The sequence below is a fragment of the Elaeis guineensis genome, chromosome 8 (assembly GCF_000442705.2).
Source record: "Elaeis guineensis isolate ETL-2024a chromosome 8, EG11, whole genome shotgun sequence".
In the NCBI taxonomy this organism is placed as follows: domain Eukaryota; kingdom Viridiplantae; phylum Streptophyta; class Magnoliopsida; order Arecales; family Arecaceae; genus Elaeis; species Elaeis guineensis.
This window is the reverse complement of record NC_026000.2, coordinates 5,031,968-5,044,998: the sequence shown is the minus strand read 5'-3', so window position 1 is coordinate 5,044,998 and position 13,031 is coordinate 5,031,968. Positions and strand designations below refer to the sequence as shown.

The 13,031-nt window shown below is 38.0% G+C and overlaps 1 protein-coding gene across 1 annotated transcript; it reads right to left on the bottom strand.

Moving 5' to 3' along the window:
- Positions 1 to 2,012: 2,012 nt before the first annotated feature.
- On the bottom strand, positions 2,013 to 11,328 carry LOC105050668 (H/ACA ribonucleoprotein complex subunit 2-like protein). The gene is made up of 4 exons (XM_010930779.4): positions 11,079 to 11,328; positions 9,923 to 9,992; positions 7,017 to 7,122; positions 2,013 to 2,461 (listed from the first exon to the last, which is right to left on the bottom strand). Exons 1-4 carry the CDS (start codon positions 11,203 to 11,205, stop codon positions 2,300 to 2,302), a joined length of 465 nt encoding a protein of 154 aa, XP_010929081.1. The 5' UTR covers positions 11,206 to 11,328; the 3' UTR covers positions 2,013 to 2,299.
- Between the last annotated feature and the right edge of the window lie 1,703 nt (positions 11,329 to 13,031).

Here is a 13,031-nt window from a genome sequence, read left to right as displayed (position 1 = left end):
AAACCAATGTGGCAACCCTGCTATGCTTGTCGAGCTTTAAATATCTAATTTAAGCACCGCTCAAATATATGACGTGAGCCTAAATGGCACAAACACCAAATGACCGTACACTGATATTTTATTGAAATCCCCCCTTCATTTGTATTAATCTCCTTGTCTTCAAAGGGCTGATAGCATCGCCTTCAAAACCATCAAGCCAGACTGAATCTGATGCAGGGAAACGTGGGACAAAGGATCCTATACCTCACAGCAGCTCTCAACCTAAAGGCAGATGAGCCACCCAGGTCAGTGCAGAACATTGAATGGAAAACTTGGAATTAGAATCAGAAGCAGACCAGATCCACAGACATGTACACAGTACGATCGTAATATTGAATCAGATGCCTTCAGCTATCTATCAGCTCGTATACAAAATCCAGTGGCAGTAGCGGGTGGCTCGGTGGGACCGGTCAAAGTTGGTGAATTGTTTGTATGGCCAGGGCCTTGAGCTTTTTGTGCTTGGGATTTGGAGGAGTAATTGGCTCAGCATGTTTGTTGGTAGCGAGGGGCATGTGAGCCCCTCAGATGCACTGAACGAAGCTCACCCTAGGATGCTACGTTACTAGCTATCCTGCTTTAACTTGAGACACTTGTAAAAGAGTTCATGTGAGCCTTGCTTGCCCTCTAACAATTGTATTGACGCATATCATGTATGTTTTCTTTATTTTTTTCTTTCCTGTCGTTTCTTTAAAGCAAACTGTTTGGATTTGAGTCAGAGCATGGGTCCCGTTCCTTGCTGGTTTGAGTCAGGACTGAGTTTGCTGGTCAACTTGGGTTGTCTATTTGTGCTAGGCCCTAATGCAACCAAAACCAAGAATTACACACACAACCTCCAATCAACTCTAAGTCTTGATCCCAAACTAGTTTGCTTAGCTCCATTCATCCTGGTTTAAAGCTATACTTTGCGAAACATATCAAGGTATTGGGTTCTTGCTTGACTAATTTCATCCCATATGATTTTCATTTTACTGATACGTATGTCATCATATTCTCGTATAAGTGTAACCCTTGATTTATGTCATACATGCCTAAACCATTCAAATTATTCTCTTCTCAATTAACACTCAATTGATGTTATGACCTTGCTATTGTTATATATCAACCATTTCTTTATTTTTTGATCGTTTGAAAGCGACAAAAAAAATACCTTATTTTTTCTTCAAAAATTTTTAATATCAAATCAACCTCCCGATAGGATTCGATATTACTATACATATATTTCAACGTCTTTATTGACAGTTATCCTACAATCATATAATATCTCAATTATATCTCCATATAACATGCTTTAACCCTATAGATAATCTCTTTAAATTTTAAATGCTGAAAATATTTTTTTTAGAAAGATTATTATCCCCACGTTCAAACCATCATTATCTTTTTCTAATTTTGATTTCATATACTCCATCTCGCTCCTCCTTAACCTGAAATCCTTGAGACTCTAGCACATTCCTTCAAAATTCTAATTTTGTGGAATTAAAATTCCACAAAAGTGCTCCTACTGACGTACATAAGTGGTGAAGAATCAGCAATTCGACAAGCTCAAGAGAAAATGACACTCATGACTCTAATGAGAAACTAGTTCACACCAAATGGTCAGCTAAATAACGACTCGGTTGCAACAAAGATCTGAAAAATATGCTGAGAGAAGATAAGACTCCTACCAGATTCAAATAACAGAATAAAATTTCCCAAATGAAAATCGTCATGTTAGCTACAACCTCTGCGAAAAATATCTAGTCTTTTATGTCAGATCGAAATTTTGACCATGTATTATGCATAACAATAAAGAATTTATCTTAACCTTACACCTGAACCACAGATCCAAGTCTCGCTGCATCGCCATTTCAGGCCCGGCCAGAGTAATTCATTTATCAACCACACAAGCCCCTAATATTATTAAAGCTGTATACATAACCGTTCACTTGGGATGGCAAAAAGGTAGAATGGTAAAATTTTTAAAAAAATGCTCAGAAACAAACCTGTCAGCGAAATATAATAAAATCTTTAAAAAAAATGCTCACAAACAAACCTATCAGCGAAATATAACAATGACTGGGATCCAGTATCCAGCTAATATATCCATCATGTTCGACAAACAAGAAATAACAAGAACAAACAGAAACAACTTTGCTTTTTGGTCCCCCACAAGAACGTACAGCATCTGCTTGTTGCCCATGGACATTGACAGCTCATATCAAATAGAACCAACAAAATAATTGGACATGTAGCACATAAGGATAATTTTTGTTCTCCCTTTTCAGAAGAGGGATGATGTCAGCTCCTTCACCTCCGCTGCAACCTGGTCGTAATCACCCTGTAGCTTCTCCTGGACCTCCTGGGCCAATTCCCCCTTGGTTGGCTTGGTTAGCACCAATACACAGCATGTAGGCCTCTTGGTAACCCCAGCAGTTGCGAGATCCTATGAGAGCGATAAAAAAGGCACCAAGAAAAGAAAAAAGAAGTCAGCAAAGTTGGGGAATTTATTTATTACAGCTAGAGCATTGCTGTCAGCCTTAAATAAGAACAATATTTTTGTGTATATAAAAAGCCTTTTTTCCATTGATATCCACCTAATTATATAGAAATAGGCTGCTCAATCAAACATAACCAGTTCTATTGTAGATGTGTGCTGAGCTTCTGAAATTACACTGATCTTCAATCATGTGATGGGCCAAAACCAGAAATTGCTAAGGCAGCTTCGTTAATTGAGTTAGGGATGGATACATTGCTAGAAGCAATGTTTTAAAACCCAGACCATTTACCAAACGGGAAAAGTGACTGGGTTCTGGGAAGCAGATGTTTATTTGAGTTAGTGATGGATACATTGCTACAAGGAATGTTTTAACACAGCTTCAATTGATCAAACTGGAGGAAGCGACCAGATACTTGTGTTACAAAGTATAAACCTTGCATTGTTTTAATCCCCATCAAATAGAAGAATAGATCTCTCGTCTTGCTGCGCCACCCACATGAAGTAAATATCCAAGTTGTAATCGTTTCCACCAAAATCCACCTGGATGGATCTAAAAATTCAAAAGTACTAAAAATTATAGTGGACAAAACATCGCTTCAAAGATCCTAATCAGGATATCGATTCATACCCAAGGAGATCCAAAACAATGAAAAATTTCATGCAGGACATATTATACATTTATTTAATGCTTGTAAGAGCTTAATTACAAGCTAATCATTCTCATGTTGATGGGTCGCTAATTCCATTCTGTGGAGGAGTTAAGAGTGCTGGATGATATATACCATACTTTCTATTATTCTTCGTCTTGGAGAGAGAAGCCATTACCCAATGACTGGAGAGGAGGTAGCTGGAGACCACCATTGCTGGCCCAAGCTCAAGATATTGTCATGAAACGCGCGGGAAGAGAGGGGGAGGGAGGGATAGAGAGAGAGAGAGAGAGAGAGAGAGAAGTGCCATCTTGATTGCTCTTGGAGGCCACCATCAATCGGCTGGCCTAAAGGTCAACCATCGAGATGCAGAATAGAGCATGGTGAGAACAAGAGCATCTCATGTCTCCTGTCAAACAAGAGGAATCCCTAATCCTAAAATTGATGGCTTACCCTGATCTTTTATTTTTAACTAATACAAAGTTGCCCGGTTCATGTGAATACAGAATGGTTCAAATAAGAAGCTGGTTCAACCAGCAATTTAGATAGTTCTCTGAAAAGAAAGTTTCTTTTTTTTTTCAATTATTAAATGAAATGGTTCTAGGCTATGGTCCAGAACAGAGATCTGGCTGGTTGACAGTCCAACCAGTTCCATTGGCTGGCCTAGTCCTGTTTCAAAAACATCGGTACAAGTACAACTCACCTTGTGGAACCTTAAAGAATCTGCTTTAAAAAGCACTTTGAAGACTATTCTTTAGGAGGTCCTAGAGGCTTGAGCTGACAGGAGATGGGAGTTTCTTTAAAAATAGCCCAAACAACATCATATTTGTAAGAGTTGGATCAGGTGACTTGTGAAGATATGGCATTGAATATAGGTTGCAATGACTTGAAACATGATGGAATAAACATATCATGGTTAAGACTTAAGGGTAAACACATCGCAGTATAAGTTAGGTATGATATGGCCATTGGCCAATTGGGGGAACTTGGAAACCTGCTAAGTTGTACTTGGCTTAGATGATGGCACTTCACAAGCCCTTGGGACTGAACATGATGAAGCCTCTTGCCAAATCAAGTATATAGGCATTATTTTGCTTTGATAATGCTGAACCCAACATTTTGAGTATTTCTACATTTTATATATCATCTGGACTTCCAATAAGAATGGACATACAACTAGGGGTCTTTACATTAGACATCTTGCACCCCATTATTCAATTCACTAACTTTCTAGACTTATTCTCGAACCCTGGTTGTTTGCTATTCAAAATCACAATTTTTCCCTTTTTCAACATTTAAAGCTGCATTTGGAAGCAGAATAAGATGGTTAACCCATTTACCCCAAGCTTGCTTATTCCGCTTCCAAAAGCAACCTAGACAAATGACATAAGCAGTCTATATTAATACAAACTAAAAGAAGAGTGCCCTATAAGCCAATCGCAAGTGTGTTGCGATGGGACTTTTCTTTGTAATTTTTCAACTCATGTAATGATATTTATTATTTAATAATAAAATAAAGTATTGATTCATCATTTTAGCTGCATCTTATTATGTATAAGATTATGATGAACCCTAATGATTAGGGCAATGGTTTTAGGAACATGAATGAATCATGCTAGTGAGACCTAAAATCCTAAAACCCTAATCTTAAATGTTCCGGATCATAGGAGCATTGAGTCGGAGATCAATGTTCCGAATAGATTGGCACATCCTATGTATGCTCGACAGACAGGATGGCAGATCTCACTAGCCACTTGTGTATGGAACACTAATACAAGGATGTAGGTGCTCATTTAAAAATGAGTCCACTGAATTGACTCGATGGAAGAGAACATCTTATGGACGCCTTACTTGCATGTCAAAGATTGTTCTCTAAGTGAGAGTTGTGCAAGTGATCCTTAAACCTGAGATCACCATGGAATCTTGTGCACATGAACCCATATTTTGATTCATACCCAAGCATGACATTAAGACATGCACGGAATATTCTGAATATGGTGGAGTGTATATGAAAGTTATGAGTAGGTCAATATGGAATCGATCACTCTTAGTAAGAGGAGATCGCATCCTGTGTATTCCCATCCCTAGATGACTCGAAAAAAATCTTTTGACCAAAAACAGAAAGGAGATTAGAAAGAATTTCTTATGCTTCATCATCGGAGTCATCATTAATTAATCGAAAATCGATATGAATACGTGTTTGAATTTGACACGATTTCATGCTCATGAACATATTCAGGGTGCAGGAATGATGAAGGATTGAATTGCACGATAACTTGCCACTGAAGGATATATTTGGTATTTCCACCAAATTCCACATCTTCTAGGTAGTCGTGATACGTTGCTAGACGTCAATCTTGACTTGTAGGTTTGATCGAATTAAAGAATTTAATTTGATCACCAATTAGAAAGGGTTCTGATTGTTGAACTCGGATTAACTCGATTGGACCTAATTCGATTAGATTGAAATTTAATCAAATTAGGTCAACTTGCATCCGGACCTACTGCTGGCTAGATGTGGAATCCAATGAATCACACACATGAAAATTGATCAAGGACCCTTTTGATAAGATTGATTGGAATTTTAGATCCGATCAAGGTTCCCGATAAGCATGCTAGCACATATGAAAATCTAGCTCCTTGAGAGATCAATTTGGTCTCATACCTTGCTAATTAGCTAGTCCAATTTGATGGGCATTTGGGTCTGATCGTGCCACCCGAAAGCAGCCCAAAATGGGGCGCCAGATCTCATGTTAACACCAATATCCAAGAGTCCAAATTGTGAAGGACTCTTGGCGCAAAACAGGATTTACGTGCGCGTGTTGGCGTGAGCAGAAGGAGGAGTCCTTCTGGCTTGGGATTCAGATGCGTGTGGCAGCCCATATCACCCTCCATTCTCTGGTGCACATCTTAAAGCATGAGATGGAATTTTTCTGAAAATTATAGGACGAAGAAAAATTGAAAAGAAGGATCTCTCACGCGTGCGCGTTGAAGCGTCGCGTCTCTCCGTGTTTTGGAGTCCTTCTGCAGATCAAACTTGTTTAAAATGGAACGCCTCTTACCAGATTTTGTTTAAAATGCACCGTCAGAACCCAACACAAATAATATCTGCATGAATATAAATTTATCAAATACATATATACCATATAATTATCATATGTCATGGCATGTTTAAGAATTACAAACAAATGAATTTGATAGGCACAAGAATAAGCCTGAAAGAAGATGATAGGCACAAGGATCTCATTAGCAAAAAGGATAAGCTAAGAAGATGATGGTCATTTTAACTTGTTATCAACCTTAATTTGCATCATAGCCACAAGCAACATAACATAACTAATTTATTTAACCACATTGATTGGAATGGAAATAGACATCACTATGTTGGGTATACAAGTTGCATGTGTTGCTAAGGATTTCAAATTAAGGCAAATACATCACTCAAAACAATATCTTAAAGAATATTAAACGATATTAACGTATTCACGTTTCGGAGACTTAAAAAGTTTTTATTCACATTCTAGAGACTTAAAAGTTTGGGACCAAAAAAATTGTCAGTATCCATGCGAGGACCTATAAATTATTTTAATAGTATGACCATAAGTTTTTAAAATGAAGCAGCAACTGGGACTATGAAGTTCCATGCAATGCTAAGAATGGCCCAGAAAAGTTATCTAAGTTGGCAAAAGAATATTACGTCTTTAAATCAATTAGCTCTTTTGAAAACACCAAGTCATGCTGACCTAGAATCAGAACTTCTTATGGATACCATGGCATATATACATGGCCAATCCATTTACCCAGCTACTAAAAGAAAAGGAAACAAAAAAAGGTGCTAACAGAGTCCAACCAACCTCTTTTGAAGAAACATATATGTATGGAATATCAGCTTCCTCACATAAGATGGGCACATGCGTGATCACATCAATTGGGGAAATGTTTCCTGCGATAACACACAATCTGCACCCACCAATATTAATTCACATATTGACATATATTGCTCACTAAAGAACAAGGGAGACAATTTACCAACTAACATTGCAACATGTGTAATAAATTCTCAATGCATGAGCCATTGAGATAGTAAAAAATTACAAGGGCCAAAAAATCCATTCTTATCGATGTATCCCAACCATACAGTGCATCTATCTACTTAGTTTAACATAGTTCAACATATTGGGATGTATACATATCATGCAATATTCATGACAGGTAATTTCAACACTCTACGTCCCTCCATCTATAATAAAGTGAGGCCCAAGATTATCCATAACATGTTGCAACCAACAAAATGCAACATAAATTTCATTTCTGACGCATAATGAACATTACCAGATAGAGGCATGCAACCTTTCAAAAGTTTCCTGTATTCCCAAATCTTTTCAAACTGCACTGCTATATGTCTACTAAACAGCATCATCACATGACAGGAGAGAATCCAAAAGCGCCACTAATGAAGGCATAATTTTTGCAAGGGATAACAAACTACACTACATTTAATGAAGCACAGCGCAACTTATTCCACATAGAAACCAAGATTTTCTCAACCACCAGATTTCGCCTCGACAAAACAACTTGCAGCTGTAACAAATCATGTCACAAACATTTTACTGATTGTATCAAAGATAAATGAAAATGCCAAAAAGAATTGAGCTGTTAAGTTGATTTAACAGCTAGCACTGGAGGTAGAACAAAGTAGTTTATTTTTCTTTTGGCAGAATCTAACATCAGTCAACCAAATCTGTGTAACAGAAACTCATTTTTTTATGTTCTATCCTAAAGAAACAAGGTTTATTAGCAAACATACCAAGATAAGGTCTAGGCAGATGGGTTCTATTCAAGGTTTTCAAATCTGGGGATCTTGGCCACCTCATTTGGTAGCCAATACCAAGATGGACTGAATCTCGGTTAATCCTGGCCAAGATGGAAACTCTGGCCAGAAGGGAAAGATCAAGATATTCCAGGATTTTGGCCAATACTTTAAGGTTGATCGAAACCTCAGCAAATAAAGTAAATCCCAGATTTAAGTATTATATCAAGGCACTTATTTGATATTTAGTAACTAAAAAATCACTTTAAAAGGTAAAAATTGATGAGAAATATCAGCTGATATTTGTCATATCAGTCAATTTATTAGATAATAGTCATTTATATTGACCAAGACAATGATGGCCAAGATACTGATCATATCATCAATGTAGGTGGCTGTGACCAGTAAAAACAATATCTCAGCCAACATCATGGCCAAGATGAAAAAACCTTAGCTCTAGTCTAAAGACATGAAACTAACTAGGGGAAGTATAGTGAATTTTTTTACAGGACTGTTTCATGTATAAGCAGGGTTCGTTCTACATTGATCACATTCAAGAAGGTTCTTAGAGTTGAAGCTCATTGGATGTGCTTCAATTGAGAAACCACCATCCTCCTTTTACCACAAAGGCAACACAAAAAAACGGGTTTTTTCTTCAAACACTAGATGTGGCCAAGAGATGCTGCAATGATGAGGTCTCTCTCTCTCTCTCTCTCTCTCTCTCTCTCTCTCACACACACACACACACATCCCCTTGTAATCCCTGCCTCGCAATGCTGGCACAACCCTTTTTCCCTTACCTTTGACAACCCCTTGCACCCCATTGTTAGTCCTCCTACCAGCTCCACCCATTCACCACCTTCAACCAACATCCCCAACCAAAAAGTAAACAGAGATGATAAACATAACTATGCTATATCACTTGCCAATCTGCCCCAAAAATCCTACAAGACTAGCCTAGAATCTCATAACTTCCATTTCTTCTCTTCTTTGTCAAGCATAGTCTCTATCCACTCTATTACCCTCAGCTGCAAAGCCACCCTCACTAGGACCCAACATGCCCCCTCTCTTCTTGCCCCACCACCATGAAATTTTGCCCAAATGCGCCCCATGAAATTTCTCTCAAGAGCTCAACCTTCAACTTGGTGAGTTCAGCCATAATCCAAGCTCGGGTAGACCTCAGCCTAGGACCAATCAACCCTGCTATGCATCCATATATCATTTTTTTTCAAAAAAAGGGGCAAAAACTTAATATACACAGACTACAACATGTGTCTGCTAGAAGTAACTGCCTAGGCATCACCAACCATCTATATAGGATGCCAAAAACCTGGAAAATCGACACACTAAGGCCTACTCCTACAGGATATTGGGAGGATGGGAGAGGGGGCAGAAGGGTGCAAGGTTTCATGCTTTTCCAAACCCCACAGGATGAAGAAAATGACCTTGCAATGTCATTTTGTCATTTTTTTCATCCCGTGGGGATCGAGCAAGCACAACCTTGTGGGGCCTCCCTCTCATCCTCCTTCTTCCTTGTTTCTTCTTCTTCTCCCTCTCATCCTTCTTCTTCCTTGTTCCTTCTTCTCCACATTCTCTATCCACCCTATCCCATTGGGACCCATGGGGGTTTCCTCAAACATGCCATAAGCAACGTAGGCAAGGATTGCTTATGCATTATAAGGCTTGCATGGTGCCTATCTGCCTATCTAATTCTCATAAAATATTACCATGTACATCATAGTTAAAAATTCAAGCACATCAACATACTTACTCATATAAGGCCAGCCAGCTACCATAATAGATATCATAGTTATTGTGTTCTTACTTCAACCAAAAACCAAAATCACAATTCAGCCATAACTATTTTCATATAGCACGGGCATGAATGACCAAGAAGATAGACATCCGCAAATTAGAAAAAAACAAAAAAAAATCCAAAAGAAAACTAACCCTTTATGACCGCGACGAATACTCTTTACTACTTCCTTTACTCCTCGTTTCAAACACTTAGCCTCAGAAGCTGAGCATTTAAATAAGAGAGAACACATCAGTATAATTTCCACAAATAACAAATGGAGGTTACAAAACCAAAGCGCAAATTAGCATGCAGCATGGAAAATTTAATACAAAACTTAAATTTTACAAACAAGCAAACCATAAAGAAAAATCCGTTTCTTTTAAATAAAAGGCACAGCTTGATCTCTGCCTACAGATACCAAAAGAACAATATAACAGCCTAACTAGATCATTTTACCTAAATAAGGAACATCAAGAAAATCTAAGCATTGGTCCATATACTATAGCCATCAACATAACCAAAAAGTATGTGAAAAGCAAAGAAAATTTGCTCAAAGAGAACAATCAGATACCATCTTTTCGCTGGATTTTACCAAGGAACCCCAGGAAATCCATTTAACAGCTGATCAATATATAATAAAGAAACATCCTTCTTATTAGAAGAAACCAAAGAAAACAAAAGCACCGTATCGCAAGACAGAAGAATGATCAACCTAGTGAAAATGATGTCAAGAGCAAAAAGAAAAAAAAAAAACTCAAAGAGATAACAAGGTAGCCCCTTTTCACCGAATTCTACCAAGAATCAAGGAATCCCAGAAACCCATTTGACAAACGGTCAAGATTATAAATGGAAAATCTTAAGTTCCGCCTGGAGACACAAAAAGAATCCCATAACCACCTAACTAGTAAATTTTAACCTTAAAAAATAAAAAAGAAACCCTGAAGCATAATTTTCTTCCTTTCTCCCTCTCTCTTTTTTTTTTTCTTTTTTTTTTTTTTTTGGAGGGAAGAAAGCCTAACGCATCGTTTCATCAGATGACACACCTATCACCCATAGCCCAAAAAATGTGAAAAGAATGCCAAAAAAAATACGTCAAAGAGAACAAAATGGTACCACCTTTTCAAAGAACTTTACCTAGAATCAAGAAAACCCGAATGATCCATGAGAAAAAAGATCCATGTCACAAGAAAGGATTAAAAAAAAAAAAAGGAGTACCACCGGGATAGAAACTAAACAACACGGACGAAAACAAATAAATCAGCAAAACCAAAGAATAAAGAACCCATAAGAACTATTTTGGGTTTATACCTCTTCGGACGAGCTTGAAGGTCCGCTTGGAGAGCTTTTTCCCGGCGAGAGGCTTCGCGATCGGGGCGACAGCCATCATCTTCTTCTTCTCCTTGATACATTTCTCGGTCTCGCTGTCGCTCCCCATCTCTCTCTCTCTCCCCGCGTTCTGTCTCGCCTCTCTTTCTCCGCCACGGGTGGGTTGGGGAGCGTTCGCGAAGCGCGCTGGAGGGGTTTTAAGGGTTCCAAGGCACAAGGGTTTATGTTGTCGAAAATAAATAGCATAAGGAGGCTCCCTTCCGAAGAGAGGTCTTGTATCAAGTGCTCAGATGGTTGGCAATATTCGTGCCATTTGCTTGCAGCCGTCCATCTCAACTTTGAAGTGTACGTCTTCCCGGAGGACGCCTGGTGCAAGAAAAGCATTTTTGGCATTATGTTTTTTTTTTGACAATCATTTTTAAGAGAAAAAAATGAAAAAATTGTCGTGCCAGCACTACTGAGATTCTAAGATTGAACTTTTCTTCCAAAAGAGTTCAGGTTGTATCAACAGTTGGAACATGCAATATCTACCTCAAGGACTAGATAGGCAGGAGGAGGAAACAAACTGGAGTGCTTTAAGATTTACTAAAATCATAATCCAACCGATCCACAGATACAACCTAAACCCCTCCCAAAAACTTAGGAGGGGTATCAACTACAATGCTATAGCTCATTTGTAGAATGAGGTGCTTGGACCTTTTTTTTTTTCTTTCTTTTTTTTTTTTTTTTTTGTCTAGATCAAACTTATATTTTTATTATTTTTTATAACTAGTCCATTCATTTTTTGTAAATTGATCCACAAATTTGACTTCAGCTTGACCTTATTTCTGCTGATAAACTTTTTTTGTGCAGTTCTTTTTTCATAGAATTTCAGTGCTTTTCCCAATGAGTTGGGGTCCAAACCTTCAGGAATTATATAATCATGCTGTCATGCTTCTCCCACATGCATCGCAAATATAGGACTTTGGTATTAAACAGTTTCTCAAAGGTTGTCGACGCTTTAACCTTGTAAAATGTCAACTGATAAAAATACTTCCATTTTATACTATGCACTGATTCTATTTCTTACTTAGAAATACTATTAAAAAGACTGATTAAAGTTTATCAGCAGTTTAGAGAACTCAAGTCTATGCTTCTTGTTATAGGAGATGTCATTTCAGTCCAAAAATTTAAGGAAAGCTTTCTGTTTAGTCTTCATTGGCGGCAAGATATTTTCTGTATCCTCGGCAGTGCTTAGGTTTCCAGGTTGGTGATGGCGTCATTGTTACTGTTATTCTTTAGATAGTTGATGCTCTTTAGAACAAGAAGAGTAAGATTAAATATGAGGGTTCTGTATAAGGTGAAAAGCCTGTTGCTAACTGTTGGACGATCAGGGCACAAAGCCACTTAAACCCATTCAGGGATTGGACTGGGGCTCCAACCTACTTGAACAAAGAAACGAAAAGAAAATTCATGCACTGCTGATATGGCACGTGGCAGGGGATCCATCATAAATGCACCAACTCCATGAATTGTGCTTCAAAAATGTACAACTTGAAGTACAACATTTGGCGCCTGGAAGTAGAACCAGGGTAGATTGATGGAATCTATATTTATCAGCCGCAGCAACTTCAGGAAACTCTGGAGAAGAAGGCTTTAGCTCTTGTAGATCCAACAAACGTACAACTTGATGAATCCTAAATATTCTTGTAGCAAGATGTGACAATTGTTTTGATATCATAACTATTTCTTTTCATCTACATTATCAAAATTTGCCCTTTCTTTATTTAGGACAAGAATTAGCTTCGTTTGATTTCTTTACTTTTGGACAAACTTGATTTGATCCCTGAAAACTAGTGAAGGTCTATTTAGATGGTCTGAACTAACAAATGCTACAAACTTTGGAACCAATCCAGGCTGTTTCTAGGGAGTTTTGTTTGTCGAATGGTCTCGAGA

What these genes read in the sequence shown, in the direction of transcription:
- LOC105050668 (XM_010930779.4), bottom strand. Translation starts at nt 11,205, where the DNA reads ATGGGGAGCGACAGCGAGACCGAGAAATGTATCAAGGAGAAGAAGAAG. An exon ending in CTTCAAGCTCGTCCGAAGAG is followed by an intron (nt 9,993 to 11,078) that starts GTATAAACCCAA and finishes TTAAATGCTCAG; the next exon opens with CTTCTGAGGCTAAGTGTTTG. An exon ending in TATATGTTTCTTCAAAAGAG is followed by an intron (nt 2,462 to 7,016) that starts GTTGGTTGGACT and finishes TCGCTCTCATAG; the next exon opens with GATCTCGCAACTGCTGGGGT.